This window comes from Electrophorus electricus, chromosome 5, assembly GCF_013358815.1.
Source record: "Electrophorus electricus isolate fEleEle1 chromosome 5, fEleEle1.pri, whole genome shotgun sequence".
NCBI lineage: Eukaryota > Metazoa > Chordata > Actinopteri > Gymnotiformes > Gymnotidae > Electrophorus > Electrophorus electricus.
In genome coordinates, this window is record NC_049539.1 from 5925072 (window position 1) to 5951606 (window position 26535).

Below are 26535 nucleotides of genomic sequence, written 5' to 3' on the forward strand. Positions count from 1 at the left end.
CTCGTGTTTATGATTGGCCATAGAGACGAGGATTTGACGCACAGAAAGATCTATACATCTGTAATGATTTCGTCTTCTCATTTTTTTTATGCACAGGACACGTCCCTATCGTATTTTTAAAGTATGTATCAAAAATGAACAAAAGGAAAATAACTAGCAACAATTCGACGCATCTTAGCTGGGCTTTTGTTGACTCGAACAATTATTTAATATAACATGTAAAAGAAATAACTGATTTTGCTTGATGAGTTGTGATTATGGACACTATTGAAAAACCAAACAAATTTCCTGTTTTGTTTAAACCTCAAGCGAAAATAGGCTTAGGTGTTTAGTGCTGCAACTACCCACTGCCCCCCCCCCCCCCCCCCCCCCCCGCTCCAAAAAAAAAACAAAACAAAAAAACAAAACAAAACACAACACTGTCTTCTACTACATCAAGTGTTGAATAAAGTAAGAGTTTTCCTGCTCTGGGATGGAGGGTGAGATAAGATTCAACTTCCAATAAAATCATAAGGCATTTCTTGCTAGGGGGAATGTGGACAGTTTTCATTACATTTTCCAGCAGTGACCGTAATGCCAAGCAAGAGAGCTAACGTTGGGTATTCCAGCCGCTGCCGCTCCAATCCGGCATGCAGTGCTTAGCAACAGGCAGGTGTGATGATGTGACCAGGTTTTCAAATAAAGCTTCGTGCATGTCACTGGTATGCAACTGGAAAGGGGGGGGCAGTCCAGAGACGTCAGCTTTCGGCATATAGCCTATCCACTTACATAACACATCAGTCCTGGTGACAAAAAAAATCCCACCGTTGTCACGTTGGGCTCTGTACAGTTCATTTTCTTCAGGAAATGTGGGAAAATTCAAGAATTCGTGTTATTTGTTGCATACATTCTAGGTTTATAGATTATGTAGTGCTTGAAAGTCAAAACAAAATGCCCGATTTGTACTAACATAAATCACTGTAACAAATGAACAGAACAAATAGTGTCTCAGAAATCGAATAACAAATAGTTGAAATTCCTGTGAACACAGTAGGTGGCGGTATAACCTAAATTATATAAAAGACAAGCACTCGTAGCAAAAACTGCACCCTTTTTTTCTCCTCCACGGTGAGGCATCTCTGCCTAGAGGTAGAGCGTCTCAACAATATCTATTTTTTTTATCTCCTGTTTCCGTTCCGATCCACTCCATTTTTAGTTCTCCACCAACAAGGACATTTACATTAAATCTTCCAAGGTTGATTCCTGGCGCTAAATTGTGAAAGGAAGGCATGTACGCAAACTTAAATGCTTCACTATTTACGCGGGAAATATAGTTCTTCAAGTTCTTTACCGTTTGAACTACAAACTTTCAGGATTGTTAGAAAAGCGCTTGAGATTTACGTACATATCTTCTGTTACCACTTTGCCAGTGATGTGACTTGAAAGGCAGATAAGTATACATCTTGATTTTGTCTTTGGACAGAAACAAAACTATGAATGTTAGATGCAGACGATAGTGTTCATTGCAACTCAAAAATAATAACGGTAGTTATTAGGTCAAACGTCAATCAGGTCAAACGTGAATTATTTTGTTCTGGTTAAAAAAAAATCGGATGCTTCTAACAGATACTATTTAGCCTGTTTAGTTGAGAGGAAGCACAAATGTGTTTTCTTACATGCGTCACAGTTTTTGCACCACGCGAACCACAAGATGCACATTGAGTTGCACGGCGATGAACGAAACTAAAATGAGGTCTATTGCGAGAGGCACTTGTCAAACAGGTTCTCAAAAAGGCATCCGACAATCCCGCCCCGCCACACACACACACACACACACACACACAGAGTCATAAGTCACAAGACTGCCCTAAAATAAATAATTTATCGGCAGGTTGGTGTTGAAACTTGATTTGACTGGACTCAAAATATAGTCGCGCATAATCAGCCTAAATGCTCGGAGCGCCAACCCGTTTAAAGTGCGGAAGGTTTCTGTCGCTAAAGGTGCGACGCATGCGGACCATCGAAAACGATTGTATTTGCTCATCTACATACGATTGCCTCCCACCTTTACAACACTAGATCGGGATTTCGTCGGCTACATACGTGAATTGCTTTCAAATGACCCAATTACTGGGCTAGCGTATTTAACATGACTTTGGGTGTCTAAACGCAAGAACGAGGTTCAACATGTTTACATGGTACAACGTTTGCAAATATGAGGCAACATTCGGGAAGTCCGATCACAGTGTTACTTTGCCATGAGAGGCAACAGCATGGACATGTTTTGGAGAATTGTTGCAGCGCTGAGCTTCGATTGTATAAAAGCTACTCCGTCGTCATCCCAGAGGTGAGTTGCCCGGTCTATAAATATCATTTTGGAAGGCTGTCATTTTGACAATGACATTTCTTCTTTAACCTGTGTTTCGTGCACAGTTCATTTTGGACGCATTTACAAATGACACGGAATTATATTTCATTGATTTTACATTAAACAGTTGCTATGGCAATAGCTCTCTTGAAATCTTCCCACTTACGAAACTGATTTCGATTTGTCACAGCAATCAAAAGCCCGTATCTTATTTTCCGTCCGAGAACGGTTTGAATACATAACTAGACAATATGATATATTTTGGTTATTGAAATATCAAACGTCTTATTGGCGCTCGAATGAATATGGGATTACTGTATTGCGCAACCTTTTCCCTCCTGAAACATTTCTTGATCAGCAGCATGCCTTAGGTAGGCTACACAAAGCACATCTCACAGGGATCTGACGAAATTCTTCCCACTCTGGTCATCTCCCACCTCGCTTGCTCAGGTCCTCTACCAAACTCGGCTCTAGCCAGGCGGCTAGCATGGACAGCAGCTCCCTAACCGGTAGCCTATCTCTGGGGTCTGACTTACCCCACTGCCAATGCTGTATTTCTTACGAGGCCCGTCTCAAGCGCCTCTCCTGCGGCCACCTGTACTGCGACCCCTGCACAGATCAGATCGTCAACCTGGCCTTTGAGGACATCGAAGGTCTGGCCGAGTACCCATGCCCCATGTGCAAGTCCCTCCGTCACCTTAGCGGTTTGGTACCTGCGCAGAGTTACCCGGTCATGATCCACGGCTCGCCTTTCGGAAGCCAAAAGCAACGACTGGTTGAGCAGAGAGGAGGCCAGTGGGACTGATGTTTCCTCTTTGATTTCCATTAGATGAAAATGCATAATGAACATGACACCTTTAATCAGGGTTCTGAATCCATTACCTGCCAGAAAGAAATACAAGCAGCTAGGCCCTTTAGTAAGTCATAGCATCCAAAGTTGATTATCTAACTGATCATCTTGCTTATCATTCTGTTGTTACACTCATGGAAAACGTGATATGGCATAAAGGACAAAAAAAAAATGTATGTAAAAAAATGTGTAGGAAACAGTGTTGCGTTTCCTATACATTACTACCTTATTGTGTTGCTTATTGTGAATGGAGCAACAACAGGTGTTTGAAGAATAGATTATTTAAGTTATATTCTGTTTTTCTGTTGCCTTTACATTTTCAGCATTCATTATTTTTGTACATTTTTGTATCCAGTGCAGTGGATTAAAAAACAATTGTGTTCAAGTAAAATTGAATTATGTGGATATGAAGTATGTTATGCTTCTTGTGAAGTAACTTTGTTGTAAATATTTATTTTCATAAGATATAAAATCTGTAGAACATTGACAAGCCCAGTGTGTTATATTTTTGCATGTATGAAATATCAGGGCATTTAGAGCTTAGGCACAAAAACAACATTTGTAGTAACTGAAGTTTAGATTTATTAATCTATATCAAGCCAATGTACACTGATACAAATCAGAGAGAGGATAAAAACAAAGAAGGGAAATGAGGTCCATTTCCAGTACCTCTGTGAACAAATAAACAGGCTGCTGGACGTGAAGACAGCACAATACGATGGCAATGCCTCATTCAGTCACGCACTGAAGGGTGACAGCGGAAGATCGATTAGCAAGGCCAAGGGTAGAGTTATTTCCTCGAGCGGAAGTGGCGCTTGTGTAAGCTTGGGTTCAGGCATCAACAGTGAAGTCTTCTGCTCAATCCGTAGGAGTCAGGAGCTTTCGACCCGCCGTTCAGCCATGGAAGAAAAACGACTGCCACCTACTTCAAGTGCACTTTTATACAACACTCTGACATCTGAAGGACTCTGCTTTATAAACTAGTATGTCACACATGTCAGCGGAATAATGTGAGCAAATGAGCATGTACCCTTAGTCATCACCAGTACCATTTCTTCTTAAACTCAAACAACACAACACAATCTGTTGATTAGTTATCATATTGCCATTAAATCTTAGAAAAACACAACCAGATTGGTAACCTGACATCATATGAAAAAGATGTTTGTTATTTTCTATGACTGATATTTCTCCATTTAAAAGGGTAGTGGGAGCCTTCGGGCCACTCGATGTCATCACTGTCCTGAGGAAACCTTGTGACCGTTTTTATTTAGATACAGACTATGAATGATAACACTCCCCACTGAGCAGTCAACTTTACCAGTGACATGAACATAAAAAAAACAACAGAAACATTTCTTTAAATATGTGAGTCCTAACAATGGACAGTCTACCATTATCCAGTTCTTATATACCTCATCAAATGATTTACTCTCACATTTGTACAAATTACACTATTTACCGTAAATGATACACTAACAAATAATACTTACATATCCACTGAAAAGGCAGAGGCAAGAAAGTTATAAATAATTTACATGATGCAAAATGTGTTTGTTCATTCTTATTATGGTAATCTATTTTCATTTGTTAATATTGGACATAAAATTGATAAGAACAATATATACAACTACAGTTGTGCCCCTGTCTAATAGACAACCTCCAAAGGCATAGATACTGTATTATAATAGGCAGTTTAACACCCAATGTCTCATGGGTCCCTTAAAAATGTCTCCTCCTAGTGGTGATGAGGGAAAGCTTTTTCAAATTGACAGTTGTAATAGACTATCACCATTTACATGCTTTAATTAGAGCACATTTTTATAGGATATCAGCAACTGCTTGATTTACCAAAATTCTTAAGCTACTCAAATCAAGTGCTTCTATTCCCATTCTAAAAAGAAATGACTAAATGAATATTTGGCATGACTTATGGTAGGGCCTAGACAAGTCATACAGCTGTCACATATATATATTATATATTATATTATATAATATTTATTTATTTATTTATTCTGGCCATGTCTCCATTACGGTGAAACACATTTTGAAGAGGAGCTTAGAATATTTGAAAAATTATATGTCTACAGTTTCCTACAACACTACTATATACAGACAAGTAACTTTCAAGCATTTTTTAAAAAATAGTCAAGGAATGCTGTGCTTTTTTTTCCCCTCAATCACCTTCAATATCCTTGAATTGTAATGCATACCTTACATGAAAATACATCTTAAGGAAATCGGTACCTTAAAAAAACGCTGAGATGGGTGGCAAATAAGAAAGTGCTACATATTAAGCCTTGAACAGCTAGTAGGATAATTAGCAGGATAATAAGTAGATATATCATTAATGACTGGTCCAGGTTGGTCCGGCAGGTTTAACTGTTAATTGAGTCATGAGTGCACTGCATTTATTTCCTGCTTACTCGATCGTACCTAGAGGTCAGTGATGCTTGGCCCCCGTGGAGGTGCTGCTGCGGGGCAGTTTGGCACTTGGGGTGGTGGTGTAGCGATGACCGGCTTGCGTCTGAGGCGGCCGGCCGAACAGGAACGTGTGCTTGGTCCCGTCCCTCGAGGTGGAGCGCGGAGCCACGCAGGGGTGCCCCGAAAAGTGCCCAGGGTTCTCCTGTTGAGAGGTCCTGGGTGAGGAGGAGGAAGATGACGACGACGACGAAGACGAGGAGGAGGAGGACGAGGACGAGGAAGAGAAGAGGAAGGTCCCATTGTTGGCATTCCTGTTGAGGTTGGAGTCGAGGCGGCGAGGCTCCTGTTGCCGGCGCGAGGGAGGGTGCCCGCCGGAGGCCTCGGCCAGGCGTTCACGGAGACGTTCCACCTCCCAGGCCAGCTGATCCATGGGGTGGCGTGTGTTGGAAGACATTGGATATGTGAAAGCCTGCCAAAAAAAGTAAAAATCGTTTATCACCAAAGAATAGACAAGAAAAAATAATTACCTTTTATATGTGCACATAGTGTATGTTCTTCAACCAGCAGAAACCAAACCCTAAAAGAACATGCAGCGTAAAGGTATGCACCCACCTGCGCATGCAGCACCCCTCGCAGGTAGCAGGTCCTCCACACACAGACGCAGGGCCCCAGGAGTAGGGGCAGCAAGGTCTCGTGGGGGTCACGGGAGGCCGCTGCACCGGGGGAGGGTTCGGCCCGGTAGCAGGCCTTCACCAGGCGCTCCAAGGCGGGCAGGCTCTCGGAGGATGGTGCCCTGCGGTGACTCTTCCAGTAGGAGCCCGGGCCTCCGCTGCTCCGCCACGGCAGCAGGCTTGCGGGGCAGGAGAAGGCGCTGCGTGACAGCAGGAAGACGGAGCCTGGAGATCCGTCGCTGTGCTGAGAGAGGGAGAGAAAGAGAGGTACGAACAGAGGAAGCCAGAGAGGAAAAAAAAGACAGAGACAGACGGGGGGGGGGACACAGAAAAACAGAGAAAGTGGGAAAAAGAAGAAAGGTGCATAAAAAGTGAGTGAGAGATGCACAGAGAGTGAGAGAGATGGGGAGAAAGAGAGAAAGAGGAAGGGGGAGGGGTGAAAAAGAATGAGCTACAGCCCAAAGGGATTGAGAGGCAGCCTGGTGCACTCTGAATAAGGCAATGAGGTGTTATATTAAGGTTGAGAATTTAATTGGAAGAGGGAATTAAATTTGACACAGTTGTATTTTTTAAAAGCTGGCCTCATTTTAAAAGAATACCCTTGTGCTGTTGCTCAACTAGGACAGTGTAAAAAAGACAGGACAGCCTAAAAATGTAATTAGCATGCAATGACTCAACACAAGCAACTCAGTAATTAATTAAATTATCCTTTCATATTCTGTCTCCTTTTACCAGGTAAATCCCATTAAACCTCATCTGGCCATGCAGAATATTGAGAGATCCGAGTGACCCCGCCTCGCTCTGTGACCTCACCCACTCAGGTTCCGGGCTGGTGTTGAGGTTGCCGTTGAGGACGACCGGAGGGGACGCAGGCTGCCCCACAGGTTGGGTGAAGAGCGCACGTCTCTGGCTGCTGTATTGCAGGGTCCAGTCCCACACTGGAGGGTACGGGGTGTCCGTGGGCTCCTCGGCCGGAGCTCTGGCCAGCGCCTTCAGCCCGTTCACTGGGGTGTAGCTCGGGGGCAGGTGCTGAGGAGAAGGCCTTGGTTAAAGGAAAGATCTCGAATTTTACTGCATCACATTCTGCAACACACAGCTCACCTCTACACTGATGAACCAATGGGGGTGCATATTAATATCAATGAGAAAAAGCCTGCAATGTACAATAAAGTTCACCATGGTGACCTTATTATGAATTCATGAGCAACCTACTGAGATTTATATACAATCCAGGTACCAGGTATAATCAGAGAGATTAAGAGCACTTTCAAATATTTAATCAGCTTTTCGGGAGGCTTGGGATTCTAAGAATTCTGAGATGGTATCGGATGTATGTAACTTCTGCATATAAAAAACAAACTAGTGTAGTAGCACATTCCAGTCCATGTAACTCGTTAACAGTAGCTTGTAATTGATGTACAGTGAAATGCATATGTTCCCTACACTTTTCAAAAATGCTTCAGAAAATGAGCAAAAATGACCCTGTGAAAGTATATATACAGAGTGTGTGTGTGTGTGTGTATGTATGTATGTATATATATATATATATATATATATATATATATATATATATATATATATATATATATATATATATATATATATATATATATATGTGTGTGTATATATATATATATATATATATATATATATATATATATATATGTGTGTATATTATATATATATATATATATATATATATTTTTAAAAGAGAGAGAGAGACAGATAGAGAGATACAGATCTATCTATAGATGGATAGATAGATAGAGTGTGTGTGTGTATATATGTGTGTGCATGCATGCATGCATGCATGTTGGTGCATGTCTATGCGTGTCTGTGTATGTGTGTGTCTGTGCGCGCGCGCGCGCGTGTGTATGTGTGCACGCGCATGTGTCTGTGCATGCGCGTCTGTGCGTGTGCGTGCGCACGCATGTTTCTGTGCGTGTGTGCATGTACCTGCGAGCGGCGACTCCGCTCTCTCTGGCAGTTGGCCAGGAAGGTGCTGTAGAGGGGCAGGAGCAGGCTGTCATGCAGGCCCAGCAGGTATTCCTCGCTCAGCTGGAAGCAGGCAGGGAACTGGGCCCACAGCTGCCACACGCAGTCCAGAAAGAGCAGGAAGATGGGTGCCTGCCATGGGAAACGCATCACACATATCATTCAGTAAACATTGATCATACACACAGCCAATAGATGCTTCAGTTTTGTTTTGTTTTTTTACAGCGAATTGGTATAACCTGTGCGGACTGATTATGTGCATGTACAAAAACATCCCTCTCCCCTCCATACACACATGGCCACGGACGAGTGTGCACATCCCCACACTCCCCAGCAACACAAACCCACCCCCACCTATATCCTCCAGTGCTTCACCTCCTCTTTGTCGCTATCTCTGTGGTAGTTGATCCGGCTGAGGAATCGGTGACCTGCTGTGACCCACTCCTTCTGCACCAGGCCCTGAAAGCCTGCCACTGTGCGACAGTGGGGGTCACACATCACCTGTACCAGGCTGGCCACCACACAGTTCCAGTCCCGGTCTTCTGGCTCTGCAGGGACAAAAACGTCTGTTATGGCACCGGAAAACTTGCAGGAAGTCCTGGTTTGAGTGGTTTGATTCCACATGAAAGGAGTTTACAGAATTCCTTGCCAATTCTTGTGTGCTTTGATGTTCTGCTAACACAACACAGCGCTTGCATAGTCAAGAAAGATCAATAAATAATTTGATTATATATCACTATGTACAGTTAGGCAGTAGTCAAACTCCAAAGGCAATAATCATCAGCTCCATTTAGCATGCAACAAGGCAGGTGGTAGACTCTGACTAGAAAGAGAAACCCAGCCAAACAGAAACATACCAAACACTCAAAATCATCCCTGTGTATTAACAAAACCATACATTCCTAATGCACTGCGCCCTCTAGTGGCAGTATTCACTTTTTTGCATTTGGAACCCATCTGGCAAACAGGCTTCCCCAGTGACTGATGAGAAAGTCATTTTGGCAGTTATTTACTGGGAGTCCAACTATGGAGAATAAAGAGTTCTACTGAAATCACTTTGAAGCACAGCAAGAGCAACTAGTTTAAAGCTTTTGAGTATTTTACTGAGAATTATAAGAGGACCTCATCAGAATTCAATGTCTATTACAGTCTAGGAAAATGGCACTTCTGTATGTCTTGCAAGATTTTCATGCATCTTTGACTAAATTTTTAAATGAAGACATCAGAACCCGACACATTTGCTTTTATGCCCACCTAAGGTCTGGAAAATGATTTTCACACGGACATCAGATTAAGAAATATGAGTCAAATCTGAGTAAACTTGTACTTTTTTGGAGCTGTTTACAAGCAGATGTAATGGGGGCCGCATCTTACGCTGTTAACCTTCTGGACAGATTATTTTTAGATAATTCTTTAGAATTCCTTAATATTCAACAGACGGTACCTTGCAGTACAATTGTCAGATGACCTCTTTTCAGCAAGCAGGCTACTTCTGCAGCTTTTCTAAGACAACACCTATGCACACAGACACAGACACAGACACACATACACACCCACCCACACAGACAAAGACACACACAAGAAAATGCTTTCTACTTTCTGATTTTTTTTCAAATTAATAATTCTAATAGTATTAGGCTCTTGCTTATTGTAAGTTGTTGTTTTGTTTTTTTTTCTTGAGGTGACCACAAGAGAAGAAAATTAAAAAGGAATTGTTTAAATGTTTATATTTGCTTCACAAAAGTGTCACAGAAAATTGCTGCCTTGAGTCATTTATTTTTTGGGCTCTCATTTAGCGCCGTGTGCTATTAAATACAAAATACACAAATGACTCAAAACAAAATTCCAACAAGTTGAAGAAGTTTTAAATATATACATACATACATAGCTACCTACATATATATAGTGAATTCAGCAGCTTGTTGCTGTGTAGGGATATATTAGACATACCTGGCATAGTCCAGCCAGTGGGTGCCCTCCAGAGAGGAAAGCCACTTGTCATCTGGTATGGACACAGATGATGAAATGTCTGCATGACAGAAGGAAAAGAAATTAACTCACATACAGAAGCAGCTGGGCTGGATTTCCCACATTCAGGGTTTATAAGATCAGGGTTTCTCACTCATGAACTTGGGAACGCACAGACATTTTTCCAGCCCCATTTCTATCCCATCTGGGATTGAGCAAAACGCAGACCACCTGGAGATCCCTCGGGAACAGATCGGTAAACAATGTGTTTGATGAAACAAAACAAAATGAACTAATTCATAAACAAAGAGGAGCCTAGGTAGTAGTGAGAAGTGACGTTAAGCCCTGCACGCCCCCGCTGGAAGTATATAGTGATGCCTTGCTAACACACACACTGCTGTGCGGAATTTTGTGGGCGAGTGTGAACTGAACCACTAGCATAATGTGAGATCTGATGACAAAAACAATTCCCTGTTCCAGTCACATAAAAACATTCTGCTCTCTAGTCGTGCCTTTGATAGAAGGGGTTAAATATACACCACCAGATTCCCAACGGTGTGGGTAACTGCTGCTCAAGAACTGTAACACAGCGAAGGTTACACATAGCCACAACTAATATTAATTAAGTTGTTGCCACTTGTCCCATGCATAATGACTTGACAAATTCTGCCTTCTTTACATTACTTTTCAAGTGAATGCATGATAAAACTCTCTGGAAGTTATGGTACATTATGACTCCCAACAGTCCTTAGAAAAATTTTTAAGCCACAAACTGATTCATTACTAATGTTTATAAACAATAGAAGAGAATAGAATAAAACATAATGTCTAGGTACAATGGCATTAATATGACTAAAATATTCATCATAAAATATTCACAGCTTCAGCATTACACCAGATCAAAGCAGCTCTTAGCACTGACCTCCAAGGCACAGGGCACGAAGTCGCACGTGTGCCAGCTGCACATCCACCAGTGAAGGCATCTCCTCGCCCAGGTCCACCACCACACACTCCGCATGGCCACCAAAGAGGATAAGCTCCAAGTTCCTATACAGGCCAGACCGTACAGACACTGCTAGAGACATTACATCAGCAATAATTCTCTTTTTAATATTCATTTGCCATATTACAAAAAACCCAAAATGAATGCTGCACATTTAACTATTATTATAAAGGTCAGTTGGGCTCATGATGCACATATGTCACGATCCAGGTACTGGAGAGCTGTGCAGAAGGCTACCAACCGGATGTCGTCCTTCTCATGGTAGATGTTGTTCTGGAAGCTGGCTGTCCGCAGTAGGTCACAGCCACAGCGATGTCGCCAGCACCAGCGCTGCAAGAGGAGAATGGCATTGAAGATGTTACCTTCATAAAACGCTGGATGCAGCCTTTGCGGTAAAGCCTCGCACCGCTCCCAGCTGTGCAGACGCAAAAACAGATGTGTTAGAGCGTTGAAACTCGCTGATGAGCAGCAGGGCATGGGGACTCACGGGAATGCGCCCCTCGCTGAAATGGGCAAACGTTCTCTTCAGCTCCATGTCAAGAACCTTCTGAGGAACCACGTTAAACCTGGACAGGCTGGACAACAAAGGCGCCAAAAATAAGTGTGGAATAAATAGAAATGTTCCAGATGCATTCCTGAAAACATAATACTGAGGCACGCAACAGGTGGGATAATCCCAGCTCCTCAGCAGATGAAATTGTGAAGTAAGGCGAGTGCGGATTATTAGTGCTGTGCTTGATTGTGTTTTCCAGGTGGTGATCTTGTCCCTCACACACTGGCTCAGTGGCATGTGTACCTGGTGGACATTTCAAAGCGATCGTTGACAGAGCTGACCCTCCAGCCTGTGGCCCCTGTCCTCTCCAGCTCCTGCTCCCAGTCTGCTGGGCTCTCAAACCAGGCCATGCTGGGGTCACGCTGCCGGTTGCTCAAGAACTGCTTCATTTCTACAGAACAATGAGACACCAAGAGATTGAGAGAGCCAGGAAAGACATCTGGCGGAGTCGTGAACTCGTTTTTGTTTGTTTGGTGATAAATATGGTGTATGGAGGTGGTAGTCCAAACCCACCAGTCTCTCTTCCTCACATTTCTTTATATTTCATTTGCTTAGTAAATGAGTTCAGTCAATACGAAGGAAGGTCATCACCAAAAGAAAGTCAGCACACAAACTTTAGTCACTCTTTCTGCTGGGTAGCACAAACCTCCTGTTCTAATTGTTCCTAAGGGAGACTGAATGCTCAGAGGCCTCCAAGCCTTTGGCCGGGGCGTTTTTTTTTTGTTTTTTTTCTTTTCTTTTTTTTTTACAACAAGGGAATTCAACCCCCCAATAAGCACGACTGTGCAAACAGCAGGGTTGTAAAATGACAAAACACTCTGGAGAATAATATGAGCATCAGGGTGGACTTTGGTCAAATACATGTCATACTGACTCACCGATACTTCCCAAAGCAGCGTTCTGGAAAGAGAGGATGGTTCCAGGTTTCAGTGGCTGGTATGTCTTGGCAATGGTGTGTGTGATCTGTGAAGGAATGAAACAGCCATTGCTTTACCAAGGAATATGAACCTCATAAATCTTTGTGTTATTCATATACATATGTAATTATATAAATATGGTAGTTATTCATATACACACACCTCCACAGCCTGGGTATCAGGAGTGAGTCTGTCAAACAGGAAACAGAGGATGCGCAGGTCTCTGCAGTACAGCACCAGTTTCTCTGGGGTGAACTTCAGCGAGGAGTTGGCAGTCACCAGTTTGGTTCGCGATGGTCCCACTGTTACAGAGAACACCTGGCAATGTTAACACAGCCAGCAGCCAAAAATTCCACCCACCCAAAGCTCTCTAAATCTGAGGGCCTTACCAGCAACAACCTTCTCAATGGAGGCCAGAGCAACATCATGGTCTCCCAGCAGCACTGGATCAGCATTGTCCTAAATCGAAAGGGAAGAGGAACCCAATGAGGCCCTGGGGGCCATGACCATGCAAAGCAGACATCAGAATACCATCTGAGCCAGACAATGCACCATACATGTGAGGTTAGACTGACAGAGATGACAACGAAAGATGATAGCGGCTATCTGGAAGCCGTAAGCTCTTTGATAGGTCAGTGATTTGGCTCTGTCTGGATGATAACCGACAGAGCTAACAGAGGCCATTAAGCACATTGGTTGCACTGAATGGTGTGACTATACTAAGTGGCCGGCTTTTGCCTTAATTTGAATGTTAGCCACAGCAACGTGTCTAGGTGATGTATTCCTTCACAGGCGGTCAGTCACATGGATTTGTGATAGCTACTCACATCTGGTTTGGTGGCGTCCTGTGGCACGAAGGCCACTCTGAAGTGGGTGCAGAACAGAGTGCCCGACAGCCAGCCACCTCCTTCTTTAGGGGAGAGCTTCTTCCTCACCAAAATGGCTCTCTGAAGCACACACTCCCCTGAAGATGCACACCAAGCAACAAGCAGTTGATTTGACAACAGATTAAATAAAACACAAAAAATGCTTCAGAAAAACCTTTAGTGGCATATTGGAATTCTTAGTCATGCATTAGACCAAATGGTGCCTAAACCCAAATAAACGCAAACATCCCGTAGTGGAAGTGGTTTTGTGAGCCATGTCTACATCTTTAACCAAATAAAACAAATGTTTCAGAATTAAAATAAAGCAGAATTAAACCCCTGAGACATTGGATAAATGGAAACAAGGTGTTTATTTGAAAGCTAATTATGTAAAACATTTCCAATAGGTGAAAAACTTCTATTTTGGTTGTAAACTTTGTAAATGTTATGTTAGCTTGATGTTCAAACTTTACAGACTGGAGGGAAAAATACATTCTGTGTCCTTCACTATCTACTTTTACGCACGGAGTGCTGGGGTTTACTCAGTGAGCCAAGGCCTTAAACGAACTGTTCAGCTGCAGAGTTCCTGTGCAGTGTTTCCTGCAGGTGTTGATCAGCAGACCCCCGGTTTACAGCTCATGTCTTTCATCTCTAGCTCCTGGGAGAAAGCTGAGGCGCTCTCAGCCCCTCTGCAATTATAGTGTGTGGAACGATGTCACCATGCACGTACACAGCCTGAGTGAACAGGGCTGGAGGCCTTGCTCACATAAAGGAGGGTTCATTCCCTTGAGCTGTTCATAGTTTCCAGGGTTGTGACTGTAAATTACCATGCTACTTAAAAACCAAAACATGACCAACAATAAACAATCATTAGCAGGAACACAGATAATCATGAGCACTGTGCCATTTTTGTGTTAAGTATTGGTTTAATCATGTTCCTTGTAGGGTTGTAACAATATTACAATGTTACTAAAAGGTTTTAAAACTGCTCTGTCTACTCAGTGTATGTCCACATGATGAAACCAAACAGCCAATAAAAACGTTTACTAAAATATTCAATTTATATACATTGCAGCTCCATGAAATGAAAAGACATCTTTTTGCCCTATACTGTGCACCTTACCAGATCAATCCTATCAGTGTGCATCACAGTACCATCTGAAATATAGCCAAATATTGAACTGTTGTATTATAACAAAGATTATGGTTTACATCCATAATACCTTGTATATCTGCAAATCAATATGCGTTCTTCTATTTCAAACAGACCACAATTTAGAAGGAACAGGCCACAGTTCAAGTCACATATATTATTTATTGTATATGACATTAAACAAGCAAAAGAATGATTGTCATCAGGAAAAGGATAGGCAGTGTCTGTTCATGGGTGTGTCGTGCTGAACAACATAGAACAGATTAGACAAAAAAGCCTGTAAAACTGAATGCACTTTAAGAGCCACAGTATGTCTACTGTCACGGACCCATATATCACCCCCTGCCACAGTGTAGCCTGGACTATATCCATTACAGCCTTCAAACCTCCCACACTGCACTAGTGTGGTGCGATAGGGGATAGGGACACATCTACTACAAACTGGTAGGAGTGTGTGACACAATTACTAGACAGGAGCCCCAGAGAGTCAACAGTCAAAGCCAACATATATGCAGTATACACTACAAGCAACTATGCATTATACTAAATAGAGAACGCCTGCATGACTATATAGTGGCAATATATTGTATTTGTACAATATACTGGACATGGACGCCATGCAAAGCAACAGTCAGTCATATAGAAAACAGACAATGCAACAAGTGTGTGCAGCTGTGCAAACAATGGAGAAGAATGGCCATGTAAAAAATACTAACGCTTAGCACACAGTGAGAAATAAAAGCAGCGTAAACAAACATGCACAGTGGTGTAGCAGCACATTGCTCAGAATCAGAGCACAACAACATGTGCTGTACAACTTGGCAATATGGGAAAAATGGATGCACAATACATTGCCTGGTCATTTCTATCACAATATTGGCAAGTGTAATACTGATCTCACACAAAGATGCAAAGTGCCAATGAGTCCTTTAGCAATGCAGATTTTTTTTTTTGTGGGTGTGTGTTGGGAGCAGCCAGACCATTCTCAGACATTCCTGGTGAGTGTTGATTGGTGGTTATAATGAATCATGGCATTCACATGGTGCAACAATTATTCATGATTGTGGTCAAGATAACTTTGGCTAAACTTCAACCACATCAGAATGGCTAACCACTGCATTTTTTAATATATTGCTATTCTTACCACATTTGTATATACATGGCAATGAAATAGCAATATGGTATTCTGTAAATGTGGTGCAACCATAGGGGCAAATACGAAAGTTTCATTAAGTTTTCTTAGAACACAAATTGCAGATGCAAAAGAGAGAAATGTGGGAACAATCAGATTTGTCCAAACATGAAAACCTGCTTTGTGGATGGAAAGATTCATGCAAAAAGCAAAGAAAATGTCCAAAGGCTTTATTGGTTATATTGTGATCATTGGGTCATAAGATGGAGCAGTACAAGAGACTGTAATGCTGTTTGTGCAAGAAAAACCCAGTAATGAAAGGGATCCAAGCACAACAGTGTCATCTAGACAGAGCCACTACTACACTTCTCAAGAAAGATACCCATCAACATCCTGTAAGTCACACACACTGAATGCGTCTGGTTAGCCTGATTGTGCTTATGGTCTTTCCTCCAAACTGTGCTTCTTAAAGGAACATTTCACATTTCATACTTTCTATAATCAAGTCATGATTGAAGGAAATGATCTTTAACTATGATATGGTAAAAAAATTATGCTCCCCTTTTCTGATGAAGCAAAATTTGTCAACAGCTCATTGATGAGCTTAAAAAAGATTTCTTGATGTTTCATATCAAAACCAGGAAGCAGGAGCTCTCACTCTTAGCAAACATGCTATGGTTTAAAAAAAAAAAAAAAAAGATTTGCTGAGTGCATCACTGACATACCTTTGAGGCAAAAAAAAAAAGAAAATCTGGTGGAATTTTCCTTCAGTTTATGCCTCTCAAGAGCGCAGGTAAGCTCAGATATTGCTCGAGCATGACTGGGACATGACTCACAGTGAAACACTGCTACAGTACTGAATCAAGCCAGTAACACTGCAGGAATAAAGCATCAAAGACTTTCTTTACGCCAATCAATTAAACACTTCGCTGCCAATTGGCATGTACTCTTTTGGGCTCTCAGTCAGTCCATAATCTCTCCATTTCAAGGCTACCCAGCCAACAAGTAACATGGGGGCCCTGGATGCCAGTGAAAGTTCAACACAGTAAGCTTCCTGAACACTTAATCGCCATGGCTAATCAGCCTTCATAGCAGACAGAGTGTTTAGTCCTGCTTGCTCTGACCCATAAACATGCCCACTGTGTGACAATGCTTTAGGGAAACCTACCCTCCGTTCATCACTGTAGTCTTATCTTAGGAGCAGAACTGGTTGGCTTGTCTGGTAGTACTCCATTATTGTTTAACAGGGTAACCTGAAAACAATTCAGGCTTTGCTGTAGTGAACCCCACATTAGGCATATTTTCATTTATTTTTGTTCACAATTGCTCTCCTCTTGGCTCAGCAAATTGGGTAGCGTGCTCGTTTCAAGCCTTGGCGGAGGGAGCTCTACCCAGCTCTTCTGTAGCAGGCTTGTTCACCAGAGCCTCATGTGTAAGATGAGGAGAAAGCAAGTGCAGCTCTGAGCAGCCTGGGACACTTCAACAATTGTTGGTTTCAGTATAGCGATCTGAAGATTTAGTCAGAAAATCAAACCGCAAAATGCTTAAAAGGACGAATATAAGCAGCAAAGGCAAAAATCTGCTCTCACCCTCGCTTGTGAAATGCAGCTGTAACATGCAGAGGAAAAGTTAAACAAGCTCTTATCCCCAGACAACAAAGCAAATAAGAAAGCTAGTGGCAATGATATGACAGCAAAAAGCTTGCTGACAGATCAGGAAACTGAACACTAAGCAGGAATCGTAGGGTCTGTGGAGGTTCTTCTGTTCTGTTTATCATCTCTGATTAAGTATTAAGTAGTGATAAATCCACCTGTCCAATGCTGTCAGAGTTCCACAGTGGCGACTAACCCCCAGTGGCTGATTGGGTTTCCACTCTTCTGTGATATCAGAGATGGGCCTCACATGCTACTGTAGCTATTGTGTGTGTGTGTGAGTGTGTGTGTGAGTGAGTGTGTGTGTGAGTGTGTGTGTGTGTGAGAGAGAGAGAGAGAGAGAGAGAGAGAGAGAGAGAGAGAGAGAGAGAGAGAGAGAGAGAGAGAGCGAGAGCGAGAGAGAGAGAGAGAGAGAGAGAGAGAGAGAGAGAGAGAGAGAGAGCGAGAGAGAGCGAGAGAGAGAAACAGAGAATCAGTGACATGACAAATGACATGTGCATGCTTGGGTTTCTAGAGCTCAGGTGAAGCCCATTTACATGCATCCCAGCCTCAGATGTAATATCAAAGTCTTTGTGCTCACTCAGGATGGTGTAAACGGTCATGGTTTCATTTTGCTGGATTCAACACACAGCCTTGGTACTGGGAGAACGTCACTGAAAGTGGACGAAGGGGAGACCAAAGCCAGATCAGCCCAGAGGAAGGCCAGCACGAACTTCTCAATCACAATTGATAAAGAATGACTGGTGGCTGGCTGGGAGTGTGTGTTGGGGTGTATTCTGTAGGATTGTTTTTATTGTGTGGCTGTGTGTTACAGTGGCTCACATGGGACTGGAGGGGTTGAGCCGTTCACAACTGAAAGCCAAATGGCAGCAGGAAATACGCAACACCTCCCACCGAGGTGCCGACAATAACTCTTGATATGAAACGTTAAAGGTTAGCTTGGCAGGTTCACCTTTGTGGCCTGACAAATATTCCCTAGTAAAGTTCCTGGTCTGCAGTGGTGCTGTCCTGGAGACTATGTGCAGAATGGGGGAGGGGCGTGGGGGCAGGGCCTTGCAAAGCACACTGAGCAATTGTTCTCAGGCCATATTCCCATTCAGAGCTCTGCAGTTCAGGCTCCTGCAGCAGAGGCAAGCTGACAGGGCTGGGTGTAAATCACCTCCATGCCACAGTCCACCTGGGGAGTGAAATCTAACACTGTGAGGGAGAAGCTAGCACACAGGAGTGCTGAACTGGCAAATTTGGCCTGCTCTTGACTATGGTGGTATATGGTGGCATTTTTGGGAAAGTCTGACACAACTGTTATTTTGAGTTATGTTTTATTACTGACAAACTGTTTCTGATTTCTAAAATGGCACTGTGCAATTACTTAATTATTGATCAAAAACTGAAAAATATGGAATTTACTCATCATCACTATTGCTCTATGGAGGATTTGTTACACGTTCTGTGGGAGTTTCCCAAGAGGTTAATCCACAGGTGGCAGTATGAATCTGTCCCACAGAAGATGCCACAGCTTCAGTCCTTCACTTAGGAGTGGTGTGTCCATTAGGGTCTTACCTGGTAAACAGCATAATCCAAACATGTCTCTCCCTCTGGTGTGAAGAGCACTCTGGTTCATTATCCTTTCCTGCAGAGGCAGCAGAGGCAGAGGTCAGCCAAGGATATGTACAGCATCTCAAAACATGCATGTTAAGATACTTGTTAAATTCTTCCCAAGAACACTGAAGTCATGTACTGTGATATGCCCACAAGGTCTTCTGCTCAGCGTAAACAGACTTTTACTAAAACAGTGTTTGCTCAATTTACTTCAAGTTTCCAGAGCACTTCCACTGGGTTTATGTCTAATGTGGTCCAGCCAACACTCCGCCTACTTTTTTTTATTTCATGTTTTTGGCAGGTTGACCCAGGCTTAGAAATCCGCAGAAACTGAACCTGGCAAGCTGATTGAAACTGTGGCTCTACTTAGGGGTAAATCCCAGCAGGCCCCTCCCTTCCTCGATGGCTTTTAATGGCATGAAAACAGTGAGGGACAGTAGCACTAGCCTATCTTCACACAGCCTGCATTTCAACTGGCAAGGCTAAGAAGGGGCCCAGCAGGGGGGCAGGTTTCCCCAGAGACCTTGCAGGCCTAACGCTGTTCGAGAAAGTGGCGGTGTTTAGGTTTCCACGCGCTACCTCTGCATGCTGAGAATTAGAAGAATGAGCTTCACACAGTGTGAAGGTGACAGATCAACCATTTGTCCTGCTTGGGACTGTGCAAGGTATTCTTCTGAAAATTTTATTCACAACTTAGACACACCAAATTTACATCTGTAGGAGAGAGTTTTCTGACAAAACACACGTCAAAGGTCATCAATTACCTCTCGTTTGGACATGCAGTCTGCTTGCTCACAAAAGTCAAATATCCTAATTAGGAAGCAGTCATTGGTTTAAGTTTGGCATTCTGGTTTTAAAGCCAGCTGCTGCAGTCCTACCAGATGAAAAGAGTTAGAGTTTTTTTCCATGTAGGACTAAAGCAGTGTCAGTATTTTTAGATAAAAGGACAAAGAAGTCACAGAGAGGGCTCACTCCCAGAAACGTAGTGACTTGCTCAAGATTTTCAGAAGCTTTGTGTTCTGGGGTTTTTGCCATTTCCAGATTTAGGTTAAAAGTGATTTTGTGGACACAGCACAAGCAAAAGTCTGTTCAAGCCCAAGTTATATCATCGATTGGGGTTTCTCTTTTCAAAATGTCTAGGTCTAGTTGTGTCAAGAAAAGTTATGCTATTAGTGAGACCTTTTAAGTACAGATCTTGAGAAAATCATTCTTTTCAGAAAAAAGTTGAACATCCAAGCTTAGAGAATTTCCAACAATCTGATACAACGATACTCGGTGATAATTTGAGGACTGTGCTATACTCCATAGACCACACCTCTAATGGCACTTGGTCAGAATGTGTGAATTCCATCATACCGTAGTGTAGGTAATGGCAAAATTAACATGGGAGGCCGCCATCATTCCTAGCTCTTCCAGTTGCTCATGGTTTCCCCTTCTGCAGCCAGAGAATGCAGGCCATCCACCTCAAGGCACATACCTCCAACTGTTTCCTCTTGCCGGGCTGCCACGCCAAAACAGGCTAAGCTCACAGCAGCAGCAGGCATGACTGGGAGCTCGGCAGGGCACTGCACAAAGCTTGCCCAATCATTTTACTTGCCTCAGCTAAAATTTACAATGCATTTCTGTGTTTTAGGCATCAATTTTTAACTAAATGAGCCAATAGGAGCCGTGCAGAGCACCGTTTTAAAGGGTATACACCCTCACTCAACAGTGCTTTGTTGTTCAGTTTATGGGATTTTCTCAATGGCAGTGCAATGATTTATGGAAATGTGAAGAACAGCGATGAGGTGTGTCAAAATGTAGACCTAGTCTGGAAAACATCCTCTCTTAAAGGATTTACATAAGATTCCGGTCTTTAAAGCTCACCACAGTAAAATATGAGCATAAGTGTTTCATTTCATCAATATTAAGTGAATCAACAATAGTTGAGGTGCAGCTCAGTCTCTTTCAGCTTTTAGAAGCAACTCAGCAACCCTGGTGCGAGTCTACGTTTTTCGAAATGTTCAAAAGAAGCAACGAGCAGGCAGTGATTCAATCAAAGCTTGGTTCCAGGATGAGAATGCAAAGTGACCAGAATGAACCCACTACAAAGAGTACGCTAGACTTTGATCGCTGCACAGAGCTCTATTGTTTCTGCCTAGTCAATTGGATGGGGAAAATCCAACTTTGTTGTGCTGATAGCTTCCACCAAGTTATGTCTGTCACATAGTTCAGTAGTATTAAAATAGGTCATGTGATTTTCTGGAAGGCAGTTAAAAGTAATAGTCATTAACCCAAAAAGGGGGGGAAAAAAGTTTATATCATCAGTTTACCAACAACAATGAAAAAACATTAGGTACTGGATCAAACTGAGCTGTAGCATCATATAATGGAACCTGTACGCTCTCTCTCTCCCTCTCTCTCTCACACACACACACTTCATTGAAATGCATGCCTTTGCCAGTTTAGATTTTACAAAGCTGGAATATGTGGCTTTATTTTGCCTGCTTTACATAGTCAGGTGACAGAGGGGCATCTAGGCTAATAAAATTCACAGTAACAGAAGAACTCTAGTGGGCAAATTAGAAGGTAAAGTGTCACACTTCTGATTGAATACACAAGTACACTGGAATATGAATATACACTGTGTGCACAATTATTAGGCAAGAGAGCATTTTAATTATATCATCATTTTTATGCATATTTTCCAACTCCAAGCTGTACAAACTTGAATGCTTATCAGGTGATGTTTATTCATGTACTGAGGGAGGGTGTGGCCTAAGGAGATCAACACCCTATATCAAGGTGTGCTTAATTATTAGGCAGCTTCTCTTCCTCAGGTAAAATGGGCCAAAAGAGAGATTTAACTGACAATGAGAAGTCAAAAATTGTAAAAAGTCTGTTAGAGAGATGCAACACTCTTAAAACTGCTAAGATATTGGGGCGTGATCACAGAACCATCAAACATTTTGTTGAAAATGGTCAACAGGGTCAAGAAAAAAAAAAGACGCAAATTAACTGCCAAAGATTTGAGAAGAATCAAACTTGAAGTGACCAGGAATTCATTATTCTCTAGTGCTGTCATATTGCAGGACTGCAACCTACCTGGAGTGCTCAGAAGTATAAGGTGTTCAGTATGCAGAGACATGGCCAAGGTAAGGAAGTCTGAAACCCAACCACCACTGAACAAGACATATAAGGTGAAACTTCAAGACTGAGCCAAGAAATATCTGAAGACAGATTTATAAAAGGTTTTATAGACTGATGCGACAAGAGTGAGTCTTGACGAATCAGATGGATGGGCCGGTGGCTGAATCGGTAACGGGCACAGATCTCCACTTCGACTCAGGCACCAGCAAGGTAGAGGTGGGGTACTACTATGGGCTGGTATTATTAAAGATGAGTTAGTTGGACCTTTTCAGGTTGAAGATGGACTCAAAATCAACTGCCAAACCTACTGCCAGTTTTAGAAGACACTTTCTCCAGGCAGTGGTACAGGAAAAAGTCTGCATCTTTCAAGACGACCATGATTTTTATGCAGGACAATGCTCCATCACATGTACTGAAGTACTCCACTGCGTGGCTAGCCAGAAAAAGCCTTAAAGATGATAATGAAATAATGACATGGCCCCCTTCCTCACCTGACCTAAACCCTATTGAGAACTTGTAGGCCCTTATTAAACAGGAAATTTACGGTGAAGGAAAACAGTACAGCTCGCTGAACAGTGGCTGGGAGGCTATGGTTGCAGCTGCACAAAATTTGAACATCAACAGAGTAAGAAATTGACAGACTCCATGAATGGAAATCTTATGACTTATTGAAAAGAATGGTGTGTGGGTGTGTTATATATATATATATATGAAATGTTTATTTGTAGATTTTGAGTTGCTTGTTTATTATTCTCACTTTAACAGATGAAAATAAACAAGTGAGATGGGAAAAACTTCAATTTTTGATTTAGTTGCATAATACTTCTACACATTAATAGTTGCCCAATAATTATGCACATATAGATATTCTCCTAAGAAAGCCAAAATTTCACTGTTACTTTCTTAAACACTCAGGTTCGAGGTTTATTAACATTTTGGATTGACCAAGAGCCCTGTAGTTGTTCAATAATAAAATGAATCCTCAAAAAACAACTTGACTAATAATTGTGCATTATGGATCAATCCTGAAGTAGTTATAGACAAATGGGAGGAAGAATTGTAAATGTGTTTAGCAATCTTAAACCAAAGCTAGCAGAGAGAACAAACTGTCTGTGTATGCAGATCGGTAGGTTCCTGCTCCTGCGTCATCTGAGGAAGGTTCACTCCACTCAGAGGGTTTTGGGCTGAGAGGGAGAGGGTGTGGGTGTGTGTCTCGCTCATATTTATACCAGTCGGGCCCTTTTTCCATCGAGGTTGATCTCAACCACATGGAAACAATCTGGGCCATAGTTTGGTATTGGGTCTGAAGAGGCAGAAGCGTGCACTGGGTGTCTGTCTAACCGCTTCCACGTGGAACACAGGACAAAGAAAGACAGACAGCCACACTTTAATGTCTCAGTGAGTAACCACTGAAATATAAGCAGCATGGCCATCCAATTACTAAGCATGATTTTACTAAAGCAACAGTATTGATTATGGACCACTACATTCTGAAAAACAAGCCCCTTGTGGTTAGTCTTGTGATTGTTGCTACAGAATTAGCCCTCCCCCCGCTTACTTCAGTGGTATTAAAACGCTGACATTGCAATACCCTCAGGTACTCCTCACTTGGGGTTTCAGTGGATACGGCACTGAAACCACACAAATTAAATGTGCAAATGTGTACAGAATAACACTCGTTCTACAGGTAGAGTAGAACTACCTGTTTAGATCTGGTAAAGGGATCTAAAGGTCTGGGAGGCATATGAAATAAAAGAATTCGGTGAAACTTTTAATTTCATTATGTATAACTTCATGGCAAAGTCTGGGATATGCATGGGCAAATTAACAAATGTTCAAACCAAACAAAAGCTCAAGTGAATCCCCTACTTAAAACTGAATGCACATACAGATTTAGGTTTGCGGAGTTCATTTTCTTTTTTAAATACAGCGTATAAGTATTTATAGCAGTGGAAGAATCGTCACATAGTGTGTTCCTCCTTGCCTGCAGTTGCCACGGAAACAACCAGATGTGGAGGCCATTATAGCCACTGTGCACGTGAGTGGGGCCAGAGGGTGTGCTTAAACCCTGCGGCAGCTTAACATAAGCAGGGAGAGGGAAGACAATCAGGAGCAAAACAGGCTCCAGCAAGACGAGAAATGAAAAACGAGCTACTGGGACACACTTACAGTCTAGGAAGATTCCAATAACACACATCATTGCCCAGGACCAATAGTTGATTTTTCTTTGTCCACAGCACAAGATACTAATGCCAACAAAAAATATAAATATGCATGCATGCACATGCAAGCACGCACACACACATACATGCACGCAAAATCAGTGATGAAGCTAAAATTCTCTTAGCTTCCCTATTTTTTCTTAAAAGTTCAGTTATATATTTGTAGATCTTAGGTGAAGGAACCATGAGCAAGAACTCTCGATGGCTTCCCCTCAGTTTAATTCCAGTGCAGCTATGTTTACAGGTCACTGACCTCTACATACAGTGCTGAGTTAATGATAGTGTATGCACACGAAACATGGGGTAGATGAAATCGAATTACTACTGTGCCACACTAAACCAGGCTGCAATAAAATAAACCTATAAAAGCTGATATGTAAAAAAATAACATTTCAAAAACATTGTGCTATTGCACTGCATGTAGCCAGTAATCTAAGAATTTCTTCTATATCACTAAAAAGCAGAGCAAGGCAAGCCTGGTTTAAGAATATGAAAGTACGTCCTGAAGACCCAGGTTATTAATGAATAACCCAATAGACTGCGTGCCGACCTCTGTAGTATGACGCTCCAAAATGATGTAATGTGTAAGTCATTGCACTTAGGACTATGCGGGTTGCAATACAATTTTTAGTTTTGAGGGCGCCAATAGACCATAAGTCACGTAAATATCACGCACCCACATGTACTGTCATGATGGAAGTCGTGTCACAGAAACAGAAGCATAAAGACAGCAAGTTGTTCTGCAGTGCCTATATTTGGCCAAATGCAGTTTGGGCGGGCGAGCGGACAGCGGAGATTGAAAACAGTGCTTAAACTCATACTATAAGCGCATAATAACAACGTCGAGACCCCATCGTCAACTTAATCATTAACTGGCGAACCATTATGGGTTGTAATTTCAGTTTATTCTTTAATATTGCGTTTTTGAATTAAATTTCAGTTTAATAATTTAAGTCCTAAATCGGGAGGGAGGGAGGGACAGCGAAAGAGAAGGAGTGTTAGTCGTCAGGACCGCTGAAGCTTTGCAAAAGTGATAGTGAATAAAGCATCACAAGTCCCATGCCTGTGAAAGTGAGTCATTAAATAAGCTAATTAAACATCATGCTCTAATATTTGGGAGGTCTTTCCCAAATTTCGTTAAAAAGACACAGCTATTCTTCCCGTTTACTGTGGGCTTTTTTTTTTCCCGACATAAAAACGCCGTATAGTTCTTAGGCTCACCAGAATTGTGTAGCTTACCTTTAGGTCTGGCATTTGTTTTACTTTAAATGTTGTCTTAGATCCCGTCAACATCTTGACCAGAAATAAATAGCTATCGGTTTTCAGTTATAAACCATCAAATCTGCAACACGGTAACTTTCACTGAAAAGAGTTCCAATACGAGTTGCTACTCCGCCCCATCTCTCGAAAAATAGACGGTAAAGGTAAAGTCGGTTTAAAGGTATAACGGCCGCCTCACCGCCGCGGGGAACAGATGGCCCTTCTACAGCTAAGCAAAGAGGGCTGGTTGTGTTCAGTGGTGTTCAAGAACCCCTTCATGTTGCCTCTGAAAAACAGTTTCACTTCAGTGCTTATATTCGCTAAAGGAATGCGCGTCACTAGAGACATACAATATGAACTGACCATCCGATTAAAAAAAAAAAAAAAAGGCTTTTTATTCGCTTACGCCTTCGCCATAGTGAAATGATACTGGTGCACTAAAACAGTAACAAAAAAAGGACTTGGGCGGCCAAGTCTCTTAAAGGGCCAGCACACATTGCAAGCAAAAAAGGCTTTTTCATACCAAATAGTAAAACGGAGGCCCAATGGCTGAAGTGCAAAGTACTCACTTTTCACTTTCAATGTCGAATAACAAAATGCTACATTATTATTATATACTTAAGTTTTTGTCTTTACAGTTTAGAAGCATACAAAAGAAAAGTTTGTGTCAAGCATTTTATGCATTTACCTTGTGACTGCTGCATCAGCAAAACATAGTATAGGTGTTCTTCCAGGTGTGTTGCACACGACTCAGATATATCACTTCTGGTGGCAGCAAACACTCATCTAGATGT

At 42.2% G+C, this 26535-nt stretch overlaps 1 protein-coding gene across 1 annotated transcript; it reads right to left on the reverse strand.

The window, feature by feature from the left end:
* Positions 1–3520: 3520 nt before the first annotated feature.
* Positions 3521–26113, reverse strand: mtmr11 (myotubularin related protein 11). Its single transcript, XM_027013618.2, has 17 exons — positions 25721–26113; positions 19092–19161; positions 13556–13692; positions 13118–13187; positions 12891–13030; positions 12690–12774; positions 12055–12202; positions 11746–11833; positions 11500–11588; positions 11178–11302; positions 10238–10316; positions 9732–9802; positions 8663–8835; positions 8249–8419; positions 7106–7321; positions 6234–6536; positions 3521–6090 (listed from the first exon to the last, which is right to left on the reverse strand). The coding sequence occupies exons 1-17, from the start codon at positions 25772–25774 to the stop codon at positions 5641–5643; spliced, it is 2469 nt and encodes an 822-aa protein (XP_026869419.2). The 5' UTR covers positions 25775–26113; the 3' UTR covers positions 3521–5640.
* Between the last annotated feature and the right edge of the window lie 422 nt (positions 26114–26535).

Bases quoted from the DNA above. Each gene is read 5' to 3' on its own strand.
- mtmr11 (XM_027013618.2), bottom strand. From the start codon at position 25,774: ATGTTGACGGGATCTAAGACAACATTTAAAGTAAAACAAATGCCAGAC. The intron at 19,162-25,720 runs GTAAGCTACACA...CTGCCTCTGCAG, and splicing joins AACAAATGCCAGACCTAAAG to GAAAGGATAATGAACCAGAG. The intron at 8,836-9,731 runs GTACCGTCTGTT...TTGTCCCTGCAG, and splicing joins TCTGACAATTGTACTGCAAG to AGCCAGAAGACCGGGACTGG.